Here is a 17,657-nt window from a genome sequence, read left to right as displayed (position 1 = left end):
ATCGAACAAGAATTTCCATCACGGTAAGGTACATAATTGTTACCCAGAGATAATTTGATATTGAGAAAACGGCTGCATTGGACCTTTAAAACTTTAAATAAACATGGTTTTCATCGTAATGTAGTAACATAGCTGAGAAAATGCACAACATTTAAACTTTTATCTAGTGCTGTCTGACAGCTTTATTTTGAGTGTAAATGACTGACAATCCAGTCACATTTGAGCACCAAATATTATATTACACACACCATACATGAAACTTTGCAGTCATCCAACCCGCCTAGATACATTTGTTTTAGGATTAAACTGGAATTGTGTCATGAGAACTAAACTTGCTCATGTTTCAAATGTTGCCATCATAACAAAGTTTCCTCCAAATGTTGCCATGTTACACATGAAAGGCCACTTTGCAGGAGAGGCCATGATGTCAAACTAACCATCTGATATAGATGCATTGTTTTTATTGCAAGACAACTAAAAAGCTTCACCCCAATACTAACCAAAATATTACATTTTTAACGTAATATATTCACTTCCAAACTGTATCTCTCAATGAGCAACTTATTTAAAATACCTAAATGAATGTTTACATAACATTTAATTCCATGCAAACAGGACAGGAGGACCTAATGACAGCTTTAGTCTACAGTAATCTCAAAAACAAAACTGCTATAGTATTTTCCCCCTTTAAAAGAGGGTGAGTTCAAGACACTTGAGGGATCCAGTCAAACACCACATGGCTGCCACCACCATCCCTTCAGGACAGCAGAAAGTCAAGTTTTGGATGGCCCATGGCATTACATTTATCCAGACTCTGACAGTAAACTTCTGGCAATTATCATCCGCATCACTTCATTTGTTCCTGAAAGAGAAAGGAAATATAAAAGGGTAAAACGTCAGTGCAACAACAGTGCCTAAGTTTATAAAGAGGTGTGCATTACCATTCAAATACTGATAACCATCTGTTATAGAGCAGAATTTCAGAAGGACAGCTTTGTCACGGTAAGCAAGGTGTATACATACCCTCCAGTATCTGGTGTACTCTGATGTCCCGGACAAACTGCTGAACAGCGTAGTCTTTGAGGTAACCGTATCCACCATGCATCTGGAGTGCCTGGTTACAGATCTGTTGAGGGCAGAGATACCGATGTGAGAGAGATGTCCAGCTACATCTGATAGACTACATCATTACCAGTGTGCAAAAGGAGACCGCTTAGTGTAAAACGTCCATTAAATGTTGAGTCTCCAACAAGCATTGGTCTCTTAATGGCCGGGCATCGTTTCACATTTTAGCAAATAAACACTGGCCTATAATAAGCTCTGAGTCCCAAAAAAGTGTAATTAATCGTGCACTGTCTGCATTTTACGGGTCTGCTGAAGTGGAATTTCACTGCATCTCTTCCTTGCGTTGAATGACTGATCCCCGCATGTCAAAACAAGTCTGCTGCAGTTTAAGCAAATACATGCCCAGGCTAATGGAAGTTTTACAGTAAATACTAAAATAACAGTATTTTCATAATTCTTTGGGGTCTATCCATAAGAACCATTTTAAGAGATAATATTGACTCACGTTGAAGCACTCGTCAGTGACAAAGAGTTTGGCCATGGAGCAGAGGGACACAGCGTCAGATCTGCTCTCCTGCAATGCCAGGGCAGCCTCGCGCAGCAACAGACGTGACACCACTAGCTTGGTTGCCATCTCTGCCAACTTAAACTGCAGGAACTACAGAAGGAACCCAGAATCAAATATCCTATTGGATTACTACAGGTCTTTCCCAATTCAAAGCCGTAGACTTGATGGTATGCTTACCTGGTTGTTAGAGAGAGTCTCTCCAAACTGCTTGCGTACTAACAGGTGATCTCTTGCCAGCTGTACACATGCATGGGCCGCCCCAAGAGAACACGAGGCTGCAGGCAGATAAACCCAATGTAAGTTAATGTAGCTGACACCTGAGCATTGGTTGTGTTTTCAAAGCCGACTTGAGAAAAATATATAGATGGCCATCAAATACAAACCATTGAAACAAAAGGTAAATCTGGTGCCATCTCACCAATGTTGATCCTGCCTCCGTTCAGGCCTCTCATAGCAATGTTGAAGCCCTGTCCCTCCTGACCCAGCCGATTGGTCACTGGGACGTGGCAGTCCTCTAAGATCACTGCTCTGGTTGGCTGAGAGTTCCATCCCACCTGGAGAGAGGGAATAGAGGCCTCAGTTGGAGAATCACTGCATCCCTCAGGGCTTCAACATGACTATGACTCAACTATGCCCACTGGTGGACATGGCTTCACTTAGACATGAGGACATGAACTACAGACCATGTAAGTTTGTAGGTTCCTGCTTTACAGTTTATAAGACATAAGGATTGTATTCAAAATGACCAATTTAAGACAATATCAACATCAATCAAATGCCAGCTACCTTCTTCTCCTTCTTGCCAAAGCTGAGTCCTGGAGTGTCTTTCTCCACCACCACACAGGAGATCCCCTTGGGACCTTTCCTTCCCGTCCGGCACATTACTATGTACACGTCTGTGTCTCCTCCTCCACTGATGAAGGCCTGCAGTAGGACACATACACAGTGAGATAGGAGCTTCCACTTTATATCACAATTTATTCTATCAGCTATTGTATGGAGAGGAAATAAAAAAAACAGTACCTTGGAACCATTGAGGATATAATGGTCTCCTTCCAACTTTGCAGTAGTGAGTAACGAAGCAGCATCACTGCCACTGCCTGAAACGTGAAATGAGATTCAATAAGACAAAAAGATTCAGAAATAAAACCGCTTCATAACCACATTATACAGGTTCATGGTGTCAATGCATGACACACTATCACATACTAGAAAAATTAAGACAAAATACCAACCTGGCTCAGTGAGACAATAAGAGGCAAACTTGTCCATCGTACAAAGCTCAGGGCAGAACTTCTCCCTCTGCTCAGTGTTGCCGAAGGTGTCAATCATCCAGTTACACATGCTGCACAGAAATAAGCATCCATTAATGAACACCCCATACTAGAGGTTGGCCGATTAATTTGGGCCGATTTCAAGTTTTCATAACAAATCGGTAATCGGCCTTTTTGGACTCCGATTACATTGCATTCCACGAGGAAACTGCGTGGCAAGCTGACCACCTGTTACGCAAGTGCAGCAAGGAGCTAAGGTAAGTTGCTAGCTAGCATTAAACTTATCTTATAAAAACAATCAATCTTCACAAAATCACTAGTTAACCTAGTAATATCATCAACCATGTGTAGTTAACTAGCTTGTCCTGCGTTGCATATAATCAATGCGGTGACTGTTAATTTATCATCGAATCACAGCCTACTTCCCCAAATGGGGGATGAATTAAGCGCATTCGCGAAAAAAGCACAATCGTTGCACGAATGTACCTAACCATAAACATCAATGCCTTTCTTAAAGTCAATAAACAGAAGTATATTTTTTAAACCTGCATATTTAGTTAAAAGAAATTCATGTTAGCAGGCAATATTAACGAGAGAAATTGTGTCACTTCTCTTGCGTTCATTGCACGCAGAGCCAGGGTATATGCAACAGTTTGGGTCGCCTGGCTCATTGAGAACTAATTTGCCAAAATGTTACATAATTATGACATAACATTGAAGGTTGTACAATGTAACAGCAATATTTAGACTTAGGGATGCCGCCCGTTCGATAAAATACGGAACGGTTCCGTATTTCACTGAAAGAATAAACGTTTTGTTTTTGAAATTATAGTTTCCGGATTTGACCATATTAATGACCAACGGCTTGTATTTGTGTTTACTATATTATAATTAAGTCTATGATTTGATAGAGCTGTCTGACTGAGCGTTTGCCAGCAGCTCTTAGGCAATGCTTGCTTCACAGCGCTGTTTATGACTTCAAGCCTATCAACTCCTGAGATTAGGCTGGCAATACTAAAGTGCCTATTAGAACATCCAATAGTCAAAGGTATATGAAAAACTAATGGTATAGAGAGAAATAGTCGACGTGTCATAATTCCTATAATAACTACAACCTAAAACCTAACTGGGAATATTAAAGAACTGGGAATATCGAACCACCAGCTTTCATATGTTTTCATGTTCTGGGCAAGGAACTTAAACGTTAGCTTTTTTACATGGCACATATTGCACTTTTACTTTCTTCTCCAACACTGTGTTTTTGCATTATTTAAACCAAATTGAGCATGTTTCATTATTTATGTATTATATTAAGTTAAAATAAGTGTTCATTGTTCATTCAGTAATCAGCGTCGGCTTTTTTTGGTCCTCCAATAAATCGGTATCGGCGTTGAAAAATCATAAATCGGTCGACCTCTACCCCATACATACACCAAAAATCCCCTATAGGCAATTGACTAGATATTAATTTAAAGCAGGGGTCTCTTGAGCAGACCCTTTAGAGAGGTTGAATGTTGTGGTGATTGCTGGCATTGGCCAGGCCTTACTTATGAATGCTGATGTAGGCTGTGGTGCTGACACAGCCTGTCGATAATGCCTCAAAGATGACCGAGGTGTCCAGGCGAGACAGGCCAGATCCCCCCACCTCCGGCTGGACATAGATCCCCCCAAACCCCAGCTGGGCAGCCTTTCGCATGGTCTCCACCGGGAAGATTTCCTGAACAATAAAAAAAATATGCTTTTACGTTCAAACAAATGCCCTCTTACACAAAAAAGGGGATGAGTGATTGCAGAGGAGGCTGGTGGGAGGAGCTGTAGGAGGGCAGGCTCATTGGAATGGCATTGATGCAAAGGAGTCAAACATGTAGTTTCCATATGTTTGATACCGTTCCATTTCTTCCATTGATATGGATGGGTTGAAAGGAGTCCGATTTTAAAGTGGCTCAAAAATCTAGCTAAACAAGCTGCACTGCACAGTGGTTAGTACCTTTTCATCCCACTCGGCCATGTGTGGAGACATTTCATGGGCTGCGAAGTCAAAGGCCATCTTCTGAAACTCCTTCTGTTCATCGCTGAGGCCATGAGCAGCTGCAAGGAGGGAGTTAAGAATAGTGTCACGCAGGGCACATACTGAATAAAGCCTAGCGGTATAAGACAATGATAGTACTGTAGAGTAAGGAAAAATGACCAGAATCCTTTTAAACATACTATTTCTCTTCATGTGAAAAAGTTCAAACAACCATTGAACATGACACACGCCCTTTCTTCACATCCGTCCAACTCAACGTAGGTCAGGCCAGAACAGTGTTGCCATGTTAGCGGTGTTCCGGCCAAATTGGCTTACTTTGAAAACGATGTCGCAGGTGAAAATGTATTGTTAGCAAGTTGCAGGTTTTTGGGCTATTTCTAAGTTGCACTGCAGCCACCATGGTATTTCTTTTAAAAATATATACAGTACCAGTAAAAAGTTTGGACACACCTACTCATTCAAGGGTTTTTCTTTATTTTTAATATTTTCTACATTGTAGAATAATAGTGATGACATAAAAACTATGAAATAACACATATGGAATCATGTAGTAACCAAAAACGTGTTAAACAAATCAAAATATATTTTATATTTGACATTCTTCAAAGTAGCCAACCTTTGCCTTGATGACAGCTTTGCACACTCTTGGCATTCTCTCAACCAGCTTCATGAGGTAGTCACCTGGAATGCATTTCAATTAACAGGTGTGCCTTGTGGAATTTCTTTCCTTCTTAATGCATTTGAGTCAATCCGTTGCGTTGTAGGGGTGGTATACAGAAGATAGCCCTATTTGGTAAAAGACCAAGTCCATATTATGGCAAGAGCAGCTGAATAAAGCAAAGAGAAACGACAGTCCATCATTACTTTAAGCGATGAAGGTAAGTCAATCCAGAAAATTTCAAGAACTTCAAGTGCACTCGCAAAACCCATCAAGTGCTATGATGAAACTGGCTCTCATGAGGACTGCCACAGGAAAGGAAGACCCCGAGTTACCTCTGCTGCAGAAGATACGTTACCTCTGCTGCAGAGGATACGTTCATTAGAGTTACCAGCCTCAGAAATTGCAGCCCAAATAAATGCTTCAGAGTTCAACTAACAGACACATCTCAACATCAACTGTTCAGAGGAGACTGGGTGAATCAGGCCTTCATGGTCGAATTGCTGCAAAGAAACTACTACTAAAGGACACCAATAAGAAGAAACACGAGCAATGGACATTCGACTGGTGGAAATCTGTCATTTGGTCTGACGAGTCCACATTTCAGATTTTTGGTTCCAACTGCCATGTCTTGTGAGATGCAGAGAACATCCGTTCGCCTACTGTGCATGTGTGGTTCCCACCGTGAAGCATGGAGGAGGTGGTGTGATGGTGCTTTGCTGGTGACACTGTCTGTGATATATTTAGAATGGGCCTCAATGAAACTGACATTAAATGTGGAGAATTATAAATGTGCCTCCGTTGGCCATAAAGTAGCCTATTAATATATATGCAACTGTCGGCTACCATTTGATACAAGAAATATGTCGAAATGACAATATCACTGGGGGCATTGCAAATTAATGTGCCACTTGTGTAGCCTACATGGAGCTGGCAAACCAATTATCAATGGACATGTTTAGTTAATTAAATTGGAAGTTATCAAAGCTCTATCGCAACTGCCGATCAGTTGTTAGAACACATTAGATTGATGTTAACAGTAGTCTGATTAGGCTACAGGTGAAAAAGAAATCAAAAAAATATACATGGGCTGTTTTTGACAAGCACATATAATTCATATTTAATTCAGTGATTGAAATCATGACCCCATCCTCAGTAGCCTATTAAAGCAGGCTAATGGAAAACAAGCACTTCTTACCTTGAAATCGCCTCGCTATACATGTTGAATAAATGTTTCTGTTTGAAGTAAGCAAGCTGATGAATCATTCAGTTTACCTCTTGCCTACATCTTGTCTAGGCTACTGTAAACTATCTGAAATTAGATGTAGGCCCATCAGGGATTATGGGCTAAATTGACATTTTTTCCATTTTGTTGCCTTACAACCTGGAATTAAAATTGATGTTTGGGTGGTTTGTATCATTTGATTTACACAACATGCCTACCACTTTGAAGATAAAAAATATTTTGTATTGTGAAATAAGACAAAAAAAAATGAAAACTTGAGAGTGCATAACTATTCACCCTCCCCCAAAGCCAATACTTTGTAGAGGCACCTTTTGCAGCAATTACAGCTGCAAGTCTCTTGGGGTATGTCTCTATAAGCTTGGCACATTTAGCCACTGGGATTTTTGCCCATTCTTCAAGGCAAAACTGCTCCAGCTCCTTCAAGTTGGATGGGTTCTGCTGGTGTACAGCAATCTTTAAGTCATACCACAGATTCTCAATTGGATTGAGGTCTGGGCTTTGACTAGGCCATTCCAATACATTTAAATGTTTCCCCTTAAACCACTCAATTGTTGCTTTAGCAGCTTAGGGTTATTGTCCTGCTGGAAGGTGAACCTCCGTCTCAGTCTCAAATCTCTGGAAGACTGAAACAGGTTTCCCTCAAGGATTTCCTTGTATTTAGCGCCATCCATCATTTCTTCCAATTCTGACCAGTTTCCCAGTCCCTGCCGATGAAAAACATCCCCACAGCATGATGCTGCCACATTCATGCTTCAGTGTAGGGATGTTGTTCTCGGGGTGATGAGAGGTGTTGGGTTTGCACCAGACATAGCATTTTCCTTGATCGCCAAAAAGCTCAATTTAGGTCTCATCTGACCAGAGTACATTCTTCCATATGTTTAGGGAGTCTCCCACATGCCTTTTGGCGAACACCAAACGTGTTTGCTTATTTTTTTTCTTTAAGCAATGTCATTTTTTTCTCTTCCGTAAAGCCCAGCTCTGTGGAGTGTATGGCTTAAAGTGGTCCTATGGACAGATACTCCAATCTCCGCTGTGGAGCTTTGCAGCTCCTTCAGGGTTATCGTTGGTCTCTTTGTTGCCTCTCTGAATAATGCCCTCCTTGCCCGGTCTGTGAGTTTTGGTGGGTGGCCCTCTCTTGGTAGGTTTATTGTGGTGCCATATTCTTTCCATTTTTTAATAATGGATTTAATGGTGCTCTGTGGAATGTTCAAAGTTTCAGATTTTTTTTTTTTATAACCCAACTCTGATCTGTACTTCTCCACAACTTTGTCCCTGACCTGTTTGGAGAGCTCATTGGTCTTCATGGTGCCGCTTACTTGGTGGTGCCACTTGCTTAGTGGTGTTACAGACTCTGGTGCCTTTCTATACTGAGATCATGTGACAGATCATGTGACACTTAAATAAAGTCCACCTGTGTACAATCTAATTATGTGACTTCTGAAGGTAATTTGTTGCACCAGATCGTATTTAGGGGTTTCATAGCAAAGGGGGTGAATACATATACACGCACCACTTTTCAGTTTTTTATTGTTTTGAATTTTTTGAAACAAGTTATTTTTTTCATTTCACTTCACCAATTTGGACTATTTTGTCCACCTCAATGCAGACGACACCATTCACATCTGGCCCTTCTTTGGACACTGTGCTAACAAACCTCCAAACAAGCTTCAATGCCTTATAACACTCCTTCCGAGGCCTCCAACTGCTTTTAAATGCAAGTAAAACTAAGTGCATGCTCTTCAACCGATTGCTGCCCGCACACTCCCGCCTGACTAGCTTCACTACTCTGGACGGTTCTGACTTAGAATATGTGGACAACTACAAATACCTAGGTGTCTGGTTAGACTGTAAACTCTCGTTCCAGAATCATATTAAAACATCTCCAATCAAAATTAAATCTAGAATCGTCTTCCTATTTCGCAACAAAGCCTCCTTCACTCATGTTGCCAAACATATCCTCGTAAAACTGACTATCCTACCGATCCTTGACTTTGGCGATGTCATTTACAAAATAGCCTCCAACACTATCACAGTGCCATCCGTTTTGTCACCAAAGCCCCATATACTACCCACCACTGTGACCTGTATGCTCACGTTGGCTGGCCCTCACTACATATTCGTCGCCAAACCCACTGGCTCCAGGTCCTCTATAGGTCTATGCTAGGTAAAGCCCCGCCTTATCTCAGCTCACTGGTCACCATAGCAACACCCACCCGTAGCACGCGCTCCAGCAGGTATATTTCACTGGTCACCCCCAAAGCCAACACATGCTTTGGCCGCCTTTCCTTCCAGTTCTCTGCTGACAATGACTAGAACGAATTTCAAAATTCAATGAAGCTGTAGACTTATATCTCCCTCTCTAACTTTAAGCATCAGCTGTCAGAGCAGCTTACCGATCACTGTCCCTGTACACAGCCAATCTGTAAATAGTGCACCCAACTACCTCATCCTCATATTGTTACTTATCCTCTTGCACCCCAGTATCTCTACTTGCACATCATTATCTGCACATCACTCCAGCGTCAATGCTAAATTTTAATTATTTTGCCTCCGTGGCCTATTTATTGCCTTACCTCCCTACTCTTCTACATTGGCACACACTGTATATAGATTTACCTATTGTGTTATTGACTGTACGTTTGTTTATGTGTAACTCTGTATTGTTGTTTTTGTCGCACTGCTTTGCTTTATCTTGCCCAGGTCGCAGTTGTAAATGAGAACTTGTTCTCAACTGGCCTACCTGGTTAAATAATTTTTTTAAAATGTTTAAAGTCGGGGGCATAGTACACACACCCCTGCCTCAGAGAGGTGAAAAGGAGCCATGGCTGACCAATACGTATCAAGTGGCTGTCCTCAAGCAGGCCTGCCTGTACACCAGCATGCAATCTCAAAATTCAGACTGTTAAAATATATCAACACGAAAACTATTTGAAAATCTTGTTTGACGAGGAGTTGCTACAGCAATGATTACTTTATGTCAGTTATGAACAGAAAACAGGGCCTTATACCAGACACATTTAAAGTGAAGAAACGAAGAGTTCGCAATGAGAAGCAGTTTGGTGCTGTCAACAATGGAGAAGAGGGACCACTGGACCTCAAAGCCGACTTGCATGACCTTATAACATTCTCACGCAAACACTTCAATGACGCCCTTCCACAAGTTGTCCTAAAACACCAACTATACACAATGGTTGGACCCAAGTGGACATGCAGCTGAGTGACTTGAGGGAACAGGGGAGGTGTTGATGTTCCGCTGGGCTTTGACGCTGAGGTCTTTGGGTTGGTGTTCGCTGCAGACTACAAGGCTAAAGTCCTGGGGAGATGGACACTGGGCACATTGGAGAAGTTCCTGGAGAAAGTGCTGACCTTCTACAACAACCTGAGCTTCAACAAACACAAAATGCTCAAGGAGTGCTGGCAGCTCTCTATCCCCAACTGGCAAATTCACCAAGTACCTAATACAGGGTCGTAAAGCTGTGCTGGGCATGGTTAAGAAGTCCAAATATAACTTAGTCTGAAGCCTGGAGGAGAGACAGACCAACTCAGATTAAATTCCGATCAAGTACCACATCCATGACATCATTGGTGCAGAGTTAGTAGAATGTATACCCACAACTTCAGGAACATTGTTAAGGTGTGTGGACTAATGAACTCAACTGACTGAATGGATATAACGACCTGTTTCACGGAAGAAACCCCCAGAGCAACTGAGCATGATGAGTGGCCATGTTACACCAAATTAACCTGTGGTTAATCATTTGTTATTGCCTTGTTTTTATGGAAGTTTTTTTCTGCCAATTGTACAAAGTGAAACCTTGTAGGTCGATGAAATGCCAATGGTGTAAAATACAATATTGTCCGGTTTCATTAAATAAAATGTAAAAAAAAATATAAAATACTAAAATACTGTATCAACACGACTACTTTGGCTGCAAAATGACGATTGAGTATAACTTGACGACCAGAGGTTACATTGCTACTTAGGTAATATAACGTTAGTTTTTACTGTCTGTCGTTACTAACTGTGGTCAATTTAACTAACTAGTACTTAAGTAGGAATGCATTGCTGGAAAAAACACACTAGGCAATGAAAAAAAAAACACTAACGTTATCTGCAGTCAGTTACCTACTAACGTTACAGTACTCAGCTAACGTTAGCTAGTTTAGAGAGCTATTCAGCTCATCCCAACTACCTAACGCGTCAGATGGTTAGTAGTGCAAGTCTGCATTAGTCTACCAACGATTTTGAAACCCAAAATGCTTACGGTCAATACACGAAGCTATTCCTCGTCTCTGTGTGCTGTTAAATATTAATCGCCGACTTCTGCCGATGCATGAACTCAGTCTGACAACTCTAGATAACGTTCCCATGGCCGCCATGTTGGTTATTGGTTATATCACGCTGCTGCTGTAGGGAAATGTAGTTCCATTACACAAGATACGTGTAGTTCTTATATTGGGTCGCTTGCTTAGTTTTCTTCTAAACTTTTTCAGGAAAGGGCACATTTTTCTCGTAATTTGATTAACCATCGAAATATACCCCAAGGTCAATTGCTTGCCTAAACCAGATACATTAAGGGGGACTAAACAGATAAACAAACTAAAGCGAATTGTTTCTACATCATATGATTTTGACGTAAGCCACTAGCGCGGGAGTTCTTCGTCATTCAGAGTCCTTCCTTTTGCAGTGTTCTGAGTTTTATGTTTTCCGACCACTTCGATTTGCATCTTTATAACGTACCAGTAAGTAACAATGCAATCCTTCGCATAATTAACTGATTAACTGAAACACGTTCTTTTTTGTTGTTGCTGTAAATCAAATGTCACCTACTGTCACGCACCAATGGTTAGATATCATTAGAATGGGACTTGAAGATTCTAGTTCTTCCAAGCCAACCACTATTGCTTCATCTCTCAGGCATGGCACCTAAAATGAGAACCCGTGGAACCACAAGATCACTACAATCCAGTAAGTAAAAGCGTTCACGTTTCTGTGCACTGAATGACATGCCACTGCAAGGTTTTTCAACATCCCTGACACTGTTTCACACTCACTTTACTACCACAAAGATTTGATTTTAGAATGGCTATTAATAAGTGAATGTATTACCCAGGCAACGATGAAGAGACAAAAACTAATGCCCACAGTGAGGACTCCCCATTGGAGGTTGGTCAGGCACTCAGGGGGAAGAGGAAAGCTTCAGGTTCAGGAAACACTGGAAAACAGGAGAGTTCAAAGGCAAGAAAATCTCCTGAAAGACCACAGTATTGTCACTGGCTGATGAAGTCAGAGCCAGAGAGCCGCTTGGAAAATGGCATAGATGTCAAGGTATTCTATTCTGCTTAATAATAGGATGGTGTCATCTGTGTCAAGACCTGTTGTTGCTCAATAGTGATGTCTTGTTCAGGATAAATGATATCTAGGCTATTCCATGTCACAGTTGTTACCAACTCAGAGGCTTTGTGGTTAATGTGTCCACCCTTAGATTGGAAGGTTGGGGGTTCAAAAAATGGGACCCGACGCATCTGCTTAACTTTCAGCATAAATGGAATGGATTGGGAGTTATTCCCTGTGACAAACTACCATCCTGTTCTGGGTGTATACTTATACATCAAGCTACCTAACGATATACAGAAACAAGAGATGGGCTCCTGCCCTGTGGGTCGTTATGGCTTACTTACTTACTATGTCACAGTTTGGGATCGAGGATCTGAAGACTCTTCCCAACCAAACTGGGTGTTGGGATGGTGTTCGGAACTACCAAGCCCGTAACTTCATGCGAGACATGAAAGAGGGGCAGCATGCATTCTTCTACCACAGCAACTGCAAGGAGCCTGGAATAGCTGGAGTTATGAAGGTGAGCCTCTACCTGTTCTGTTGATAATATACACTGTTTCAGGTATGGTCGTAATGGACACCTGCTTTCTCTTTTCCAGATTGTAAAGGAGTCCTATGTGGACCACACTCAGTTTGACAAGAAAGATGTCCATTACGACGCCACCAGCAAGGCAGACAACCCCAAATGGAGTATGGTATGAATGGTTTCATGTTTACATTTGTTTGTGTTCCAGATGGCTTGAGATCAAGATACATCACTGATATGCAACAGGCTTTTTATCGCAATTCAATTTAAACTGTACTAGTGCTCTGCTGGCTTGTTTCATGTTTGACTGCCAGGTTGATGTCCAGTTTGAGAGGATGTTGAAGCGCTTCATTCCGCTGTCTGAGTTGAAGAAGATCCACCTGCAGCACAAGGCCAAAGGCGGGTCCCTGAATGGCATGGCTCTCTTCACCAGGGCCAGGCTGTCTGTCCAGCCCCTCACCAGAGGTACGTGGAGATCAGTGACACTGAGTAATATGGTTGTCAAATTGCCACCTCATCATGGTTTACAAAGCTTTTGTGTAACTAAAATCATACCTTTTTTTTTTTTTTAATTCTCAGAGGAATTTGAATTTGTCCTGAGTTTGGAGGACAATAACCCACTGTGAAGATTTTGACAAAATTACCTGGAGAGAAGTTTTCCTGTCTTGTGTATGATGATGATGATGATGCTGCTGCTGCTGCTAATATGTTTACTGTAGGTGAGGTCTATTGAACCATTATGCTTGTGTATTAAATGGAAATTGTCTCAAGGTTTCTGTGTTTGTCAAGAGACAGCCTGGAGTTTATTTCTAATATTAAAGAGGCTTATACTAGTAAGACAGTTCATGTGCTTGCCTTCACTGTCTAAAAGGGATCATTTCAGTCTAAACATGCAGAATTTTCATTTCCAAGAGTAAAGGCAATCAATCATTCCATCAGTCAAATATTTATCAGGTCCAGACATTCAATTATTTCTATACCAAAACATGTCTGTGGATAACAAGGCATTTGGCAAATGTATTTCAGTTTTGTGGAAAGGGGCTATAGATGAGTAATTTGCAGAGCATAAATAATACAGGAAAACCTAAGGCTAAAAGATGTGTTAAACATATTGAGGCAACAGAATTTCATTTGCTAGATTGATACACTTAGGCACAACATTTCAAGTCTCTAACATGGAAGATACAGAAGACTCCTTACTATCAGACCTCAAATACAAGCACTGGTAAAGCATGTGAATGAAATGGTCATGTGGCACAGTATGAATGCTAATCACTGTATGACGGTTTAACGGCATAAGAGGGTGAGATTCAATGGCTCTTATTTGAAGGATTTACAAATTAATAGGCAAGTAATTTATCTAGCCCACTCAATCAACAAAGAAATTAGACAACACTTACAATGCAATAGAAACCTCCCAATGATCTCACTGTGGAATCATTACACAAGAACTGAGAGCATGTGTATGTGGAGGAGCAATGGATACAAATAATCTGTGCAAAGTTAGAATTTCAGATTTCATTATGACAGACCACAAAATGTCAGGAATTCATTTGACTGGGTATGGAATGTTTTCAAAATGCATCGCTGTTACTCAGGACTTCAACTCCCTATGACAATACAGTTTTGTATACAGAGTTAGAATCCATTCATATATAAAGCTAAAGCTAGAAATATACTTTGACGAAGAAAGTTGATCATTTGAAGAAGACAGTATAATATTACATTTTAGGGTACCACGCACAGGGGAGATCTAAACAAGTGGCCGGCTTTGCTTTCACTGGATATGTGTGTTGATGAGGGAGTTGACCTGCAGCGGAATTTTAGGCCCCTGTAATGCCTCATGCAGGCTTCTTTTTCATTGTTCAGGTGTTTACCTCCAGTCTTCCCTTAATCCTTCCTTTATCCCTTTATTCAGCAGCCCTAATAAACAGGGCTACTTTATCAGTGATCATGTGAGCTTTTCCTTCTGTACTTTTCCTTCTGTGAGGAGAATGAGTGGAGGCAGCTTTAGCCGCTGTCCTCCCTCGCCGCCTTTTCCAGAGCACTCTCTGAACTGGCTGAGCCCTCGAACCGCTGGGCTCCGATGGTGGCCTGGCTCGACATACTCTTCCTCACCACATCCCCTTTCCTCCACAGTGTGATTTCCTGGAGGAGAAGGAAGTGGTCTTGAGCTCATTGTCTTAATCACTAAAGCATTTCCATAGGGACACATTTAATGCTAGATAGGAATGCAATATATAAATTGCAGCACAGTGGATACACTATGTTGAACCTGACACCTGATAAATTCCCTCTAAGGGCACATCATTTTATCTGGGATCACTGCTAACAATTACTCATCAGAAGCCCCTGTTCCATACCTGCTGTTTGAAGTAGCGTCTCTCCTCCTCATCAATCAGCACCAGGTTAAGGTAGTAACGCACAGAGAACTTCTTATTAATGTCTCGCATGGTGGGGGTCATCTCATAGCCAGCCAGAAACAACCGGATTGGAATTGACTCTCCTTAAACATAATAAAAACACTCAGTCAGACCTGATGGGTAGTTGAGCATTGCCATTTTCAAAAACATACAATCCACTTCACTATATCCTTTACCTCGGACAGGAGCCCCATCCATGATCTCATATTTGGCGATGGTGTCATTTTCATGGTATACACTAGGACCGGTACCAGTTGTCTCCCGTTTGATGATGTCAATCTCCATGTGCTTTATCTTAATCCGCACCAGCAGGAAGTAGATCTTACCCACAATTACGTCTTTCAGGTGGTACCTGTAGAAGACAGGAGAGATCGTCACAGGGCTGCTATAACACAAAAAGACAATACATAGTCAAAGGAAAGGTTCTAAACTACAATGGTTTCTGCATGTTCCTGTGACTAGAAGTGGTTGCATTTTGTTATTTAGTAAATTGAGTAAAAAAAAAAAAAAATTGGTGACTGAGGGTGTTGAAAAAATTTATCTATATCACCCTTACTTGGATTTGTTGTACTCAAACTCAATGTGGAGACAGTCTTCAATCCCAACTTCCATTTTTATTGATGAGTTGAGCTCTGGGTACGTGCTGAGTGTGTGCACCACGATATCCATCTCTTTACTGATGTCATTCAGTCTCCTGCTCACCGTGGCACGCAGAAAATACCTGCAAGTACAACCAACAGACATTGAGCAAATATGCTGTAATCTCAACAGATGTTATCCAACAACATATCCTCATTGCATCCTGAGCCTATAAAAGAAAATAGTCGTTATCATAACCAGTCATTATGATTTGTGTGTGTAATGCAATACATTTGAGCATGTGAAGCACACAAGCATTACTCTTGATGAGGAAGTAGTGCTAGGCACATGACTGACAGGTCAAAGGTGAACTTGGGTTAAAGAGTGAGCCATAAAGTAATAGTTATTTTGGCAGAGAATGTTCAGGCTGCATGTTTCCTTACCGCAGCTTCACATTCTGGCCTGTGTAGGTCTCATAGGGCTTCTCAACATGGGTGAACTCAAAGTCGAAGGTCTGTGACTGAGTAAGCTCCCCAGGCCTTGCCAGATCTTTCACCAGGGAGACAAACTCATGATGGTTTCCTCTGTCGTAGTACAGCTCTTTGAAGGAAGGACAGGTATACACATCACAATAGAGTCACTCCCTCATGGAAGAATGCATCTAGGCGTATTGGCACATATGACACTACTGTTGTTGATCAAAAAGTCCAACAGAAAAGGGGCCATTGCATTTATTATGATTCATTTGGAATAGATGTCTCGACATTAAACTAAGATGTATACTCACCAATCTGGCCTACAAATTCGATTTTGATCCCTTGATGTTCCAGTCTTTTCCCAGGGTTCTTCAGTGTAACGTTGATCTTTCCAGACACAGTCTCCCCATCATAAAATAGGAAATATTTGTCCTTCTTCCCATCTTCAGTCTTATGTTCAGCCTTCTTTCTCGTCTCAGCATCAGTCAGAACTACATCAATTTCTGCACTTTGGCCAAAACTGAAGAAACTCATGCTTGTGTTCTTTTCTGTGCCGTTTTATGAACAAGGTTAAGATTTATCAGATCTGAACATGAACAGATCTTTAAAGACCAATTTAGGTGACACTGTCAGTGCCCTATTTCTTACTAAAGTAAATTCAGCAGTTCATTCGAAATGACGGAAAGGGCAAAAACACCAACTTGTTTGTTACCAGAAATTATCACAGAACGTAGTATTTCTGAGAGGTCTCGAAAAATTGGCAAATGTAAGCGTTATTTTACCTTTATATCTCTTCTCAAATTCAATTCAATTACACATACAGCACCATATCGTCCTATCCCTATCGATTAAATAAATAGCCTAAATGCTACAAAGTATGGTGATATCTACAAACACTGAAGAATGTTGCGTTTCCCTCGAACTCAAGATGTATCCGTCATTCATCGAAACCGATTAACAATGTGGTGAGTCTTGATTGTTTCCTTCAGAATGTTATTCGCACTGAATTGTTAAATTGTATCTTTCCTGAAATAGCACAATGTTGCAAGCGATCGATCATTTCCTATGTTTTTGCACTTCCGGGGTTGTCTGGTTGACTGCATTATTTTTCAAAATAAAGGTTCAACTCTTCTGTAGTCAATTGCAAATAAAAAGCCCCAACAATACAGTTACTTATGTTATGTCTTTATTGACAAAATGAAGTAAGCATATAACAGTATCCATTTCTTGCACTACAACGAATGAACAATTAACATTTTACAACAGTTCCTGAGTAGTGTTATTTTACAAACAAAGAATACCAATGAAAAAAGAACTATATCAATAATGTTTCAAAAAGTAATTTTTAACAATTTCAATTTGAAACATTGTTTAATACTTATGATGTATTGTTACTGATAAAAATGTATGTGTAGACATTTTTTTCTAACAAAGTTGTATTGCCTGTACATCCATTAATATTGTATATTGTGTCC

At 40.9% G+C, this 17,657-nt stretch overlaps 3 protein-coding genes and 1 pseudogene across 3 annotated transcripts; 2 read left to right on the top strand and 2 right to left on the bottom strand.

Moving 5' to 3' along the window:
- Nucleotides 1-150: 150 nt before the first annotated feature.
- acad8 (acyl-CoA dehydrogenase family, member 8) lies at nt 151-11,251 on the bottom strand. Its single transcript, XM_014162994.2, has 11 exons — nt 11,106-11,251; nt 4,895-4,995; nt 4,455-4,624; nt 2,869-2,978; nt 2,657-2,733; nt 2,420-2,557; nt 2,052-2,187; nt 1,811-1,908; nt 1,571-1,723; nt 1,024-1,126; nt 151-862 (listed from the first exon to the last, which is right to left on the bottom strand). The coding sequence occupies exons 1-11, from the start codon at nt 11,218-11,220 to the stop codon at nt 804-806; spliced, it is 1,260 nt and encodes a 419-aa protein (XP_014018469.2). The 5' UTR covers nt 11,221-11,251; the 3' UTR covers nt 151-803.
- Nucleotides 9,824-10,487, top strand: LOC123729283 (serine/threonine-protein kinase 19-like; annotated as a pseudogene).
- Nucleotides 11,252-11,509: 258 nt separating the features above from the next.
- Nucleotides 11,510-13,539, top strand: thyn1 (thymocyte nuclear protein 1). Its single transcript, NM_001141660.1, is given in 7 exon segments — nt 11,510-11,583; nt 11,759-11,809; nt 11,955-12,169; nt 12,537-12,698; nt 12,778-12,873; nt 13,019-13,169; nt 13,284-13,539. Coding segments are annotated over 6 exon segments (720 nt in total). The 5' UTR covers nt 11,510-11,583; nt 11,759-11,760; the 3' UTR covers nt 13,331-13,539.
- A 99-nt stretch (nt 13,540-13,638) lies between these two features.
- On the bottom strand, nt 13,639-17,256 carry v26bb (Vacuolar protein sorting-associated protein 26B-B). The gene is made up of 6 exons (NM_001139973.1): nt 16,494-17,256; nt 16,150-16,306; nt 15,684-15,848; nt 15,304-15,479; nt 15,068-15,210; nt 13,639-14,852 (listed from the first exon to the last, which is right to left on the bottom strand). Exons 1-6 carry the CDS (start codon nt 16,714-16,716, stop codon nt 14,715-14,717), a joined length of 1,002 nt encoding a protein of 333 aa, NP_001133445.1. The 5' UTR covers nt 16,717-17,256; the 3' UTR covers nt 13,639-14,714.
- Between the last annotated feature and the right edge of the window lie 401 nt (nt 17,257-17,657).

This window comes from Salmo salar, chromosome ssa20 (assembly GCF_905237065.1).
Source record: "Salmo salar chromosome ssa20, Ssal_v3.1, whole genome shotgun sequence".
NCBI classification, from domain to species: Eukaryota; Metazoa; Chordata; class Actinopteri; order Salmoniformes; family Salmonidae; genus Salmo; species Salmo salar.
The sequence above is the reverse complement of the archived record's forward strand: the minus strand, read 5'-3'. Positions and strand labels throughout refer to the sequence as shown.

What these genes read in the sequence shown, in the direction of transcription:
- acad8 (XM_014162994.2), bottom strand. Translation starts at nt 11,220, where the DNA reads ATGGCGGCCATGGGAACGTTATCTAGAGTTGTCAGACTGAGTTCATGC. An exon ending in CGGAGGCAGGATCAACATTG is followed by an intron (nt 1,909 to 2,051) that starts GTGAGATGGCAC and finishes ATCTGCCTGCAG; the next exon opens with CCTCGTGTTCTCTTGGGGCG. An exon ending in TCACTGACGAGTGCTTCAAC is followed by an intron (nt 1,127 to 1,570) that starts GTGAGTCAATAT and finishes TGCCCTCAACAG; the next exon opens with ATCTGTAACCAGGCACTCCA.
- v26bb (NM_001139973.1), bottom strand. Translation starts at nt 16,716, where the DNA reads ATGAGTTTCTTCAGTTTTGGCCAAAGTGCAGAAATTGATGTAGTTCTG. An exon ending in GGCCAGAATGTGAAGCTGCG is followed by an intron (nt 15,849 to 16,149) that starts GTAAGGAAACAT and finishes TTGTACTTGCAG; the next exon opens with GTATTTTCTGCGTGCCACGG. An exon ending in GGATGGGGCTCCTGTCCGAG is followed by an intron (nt 15,211 to 15,303) that starts GTAAAGGATATA and finishes ATTATGTTTAAG; the next exon opens with GAGAGTCAATTCCAATCCGG.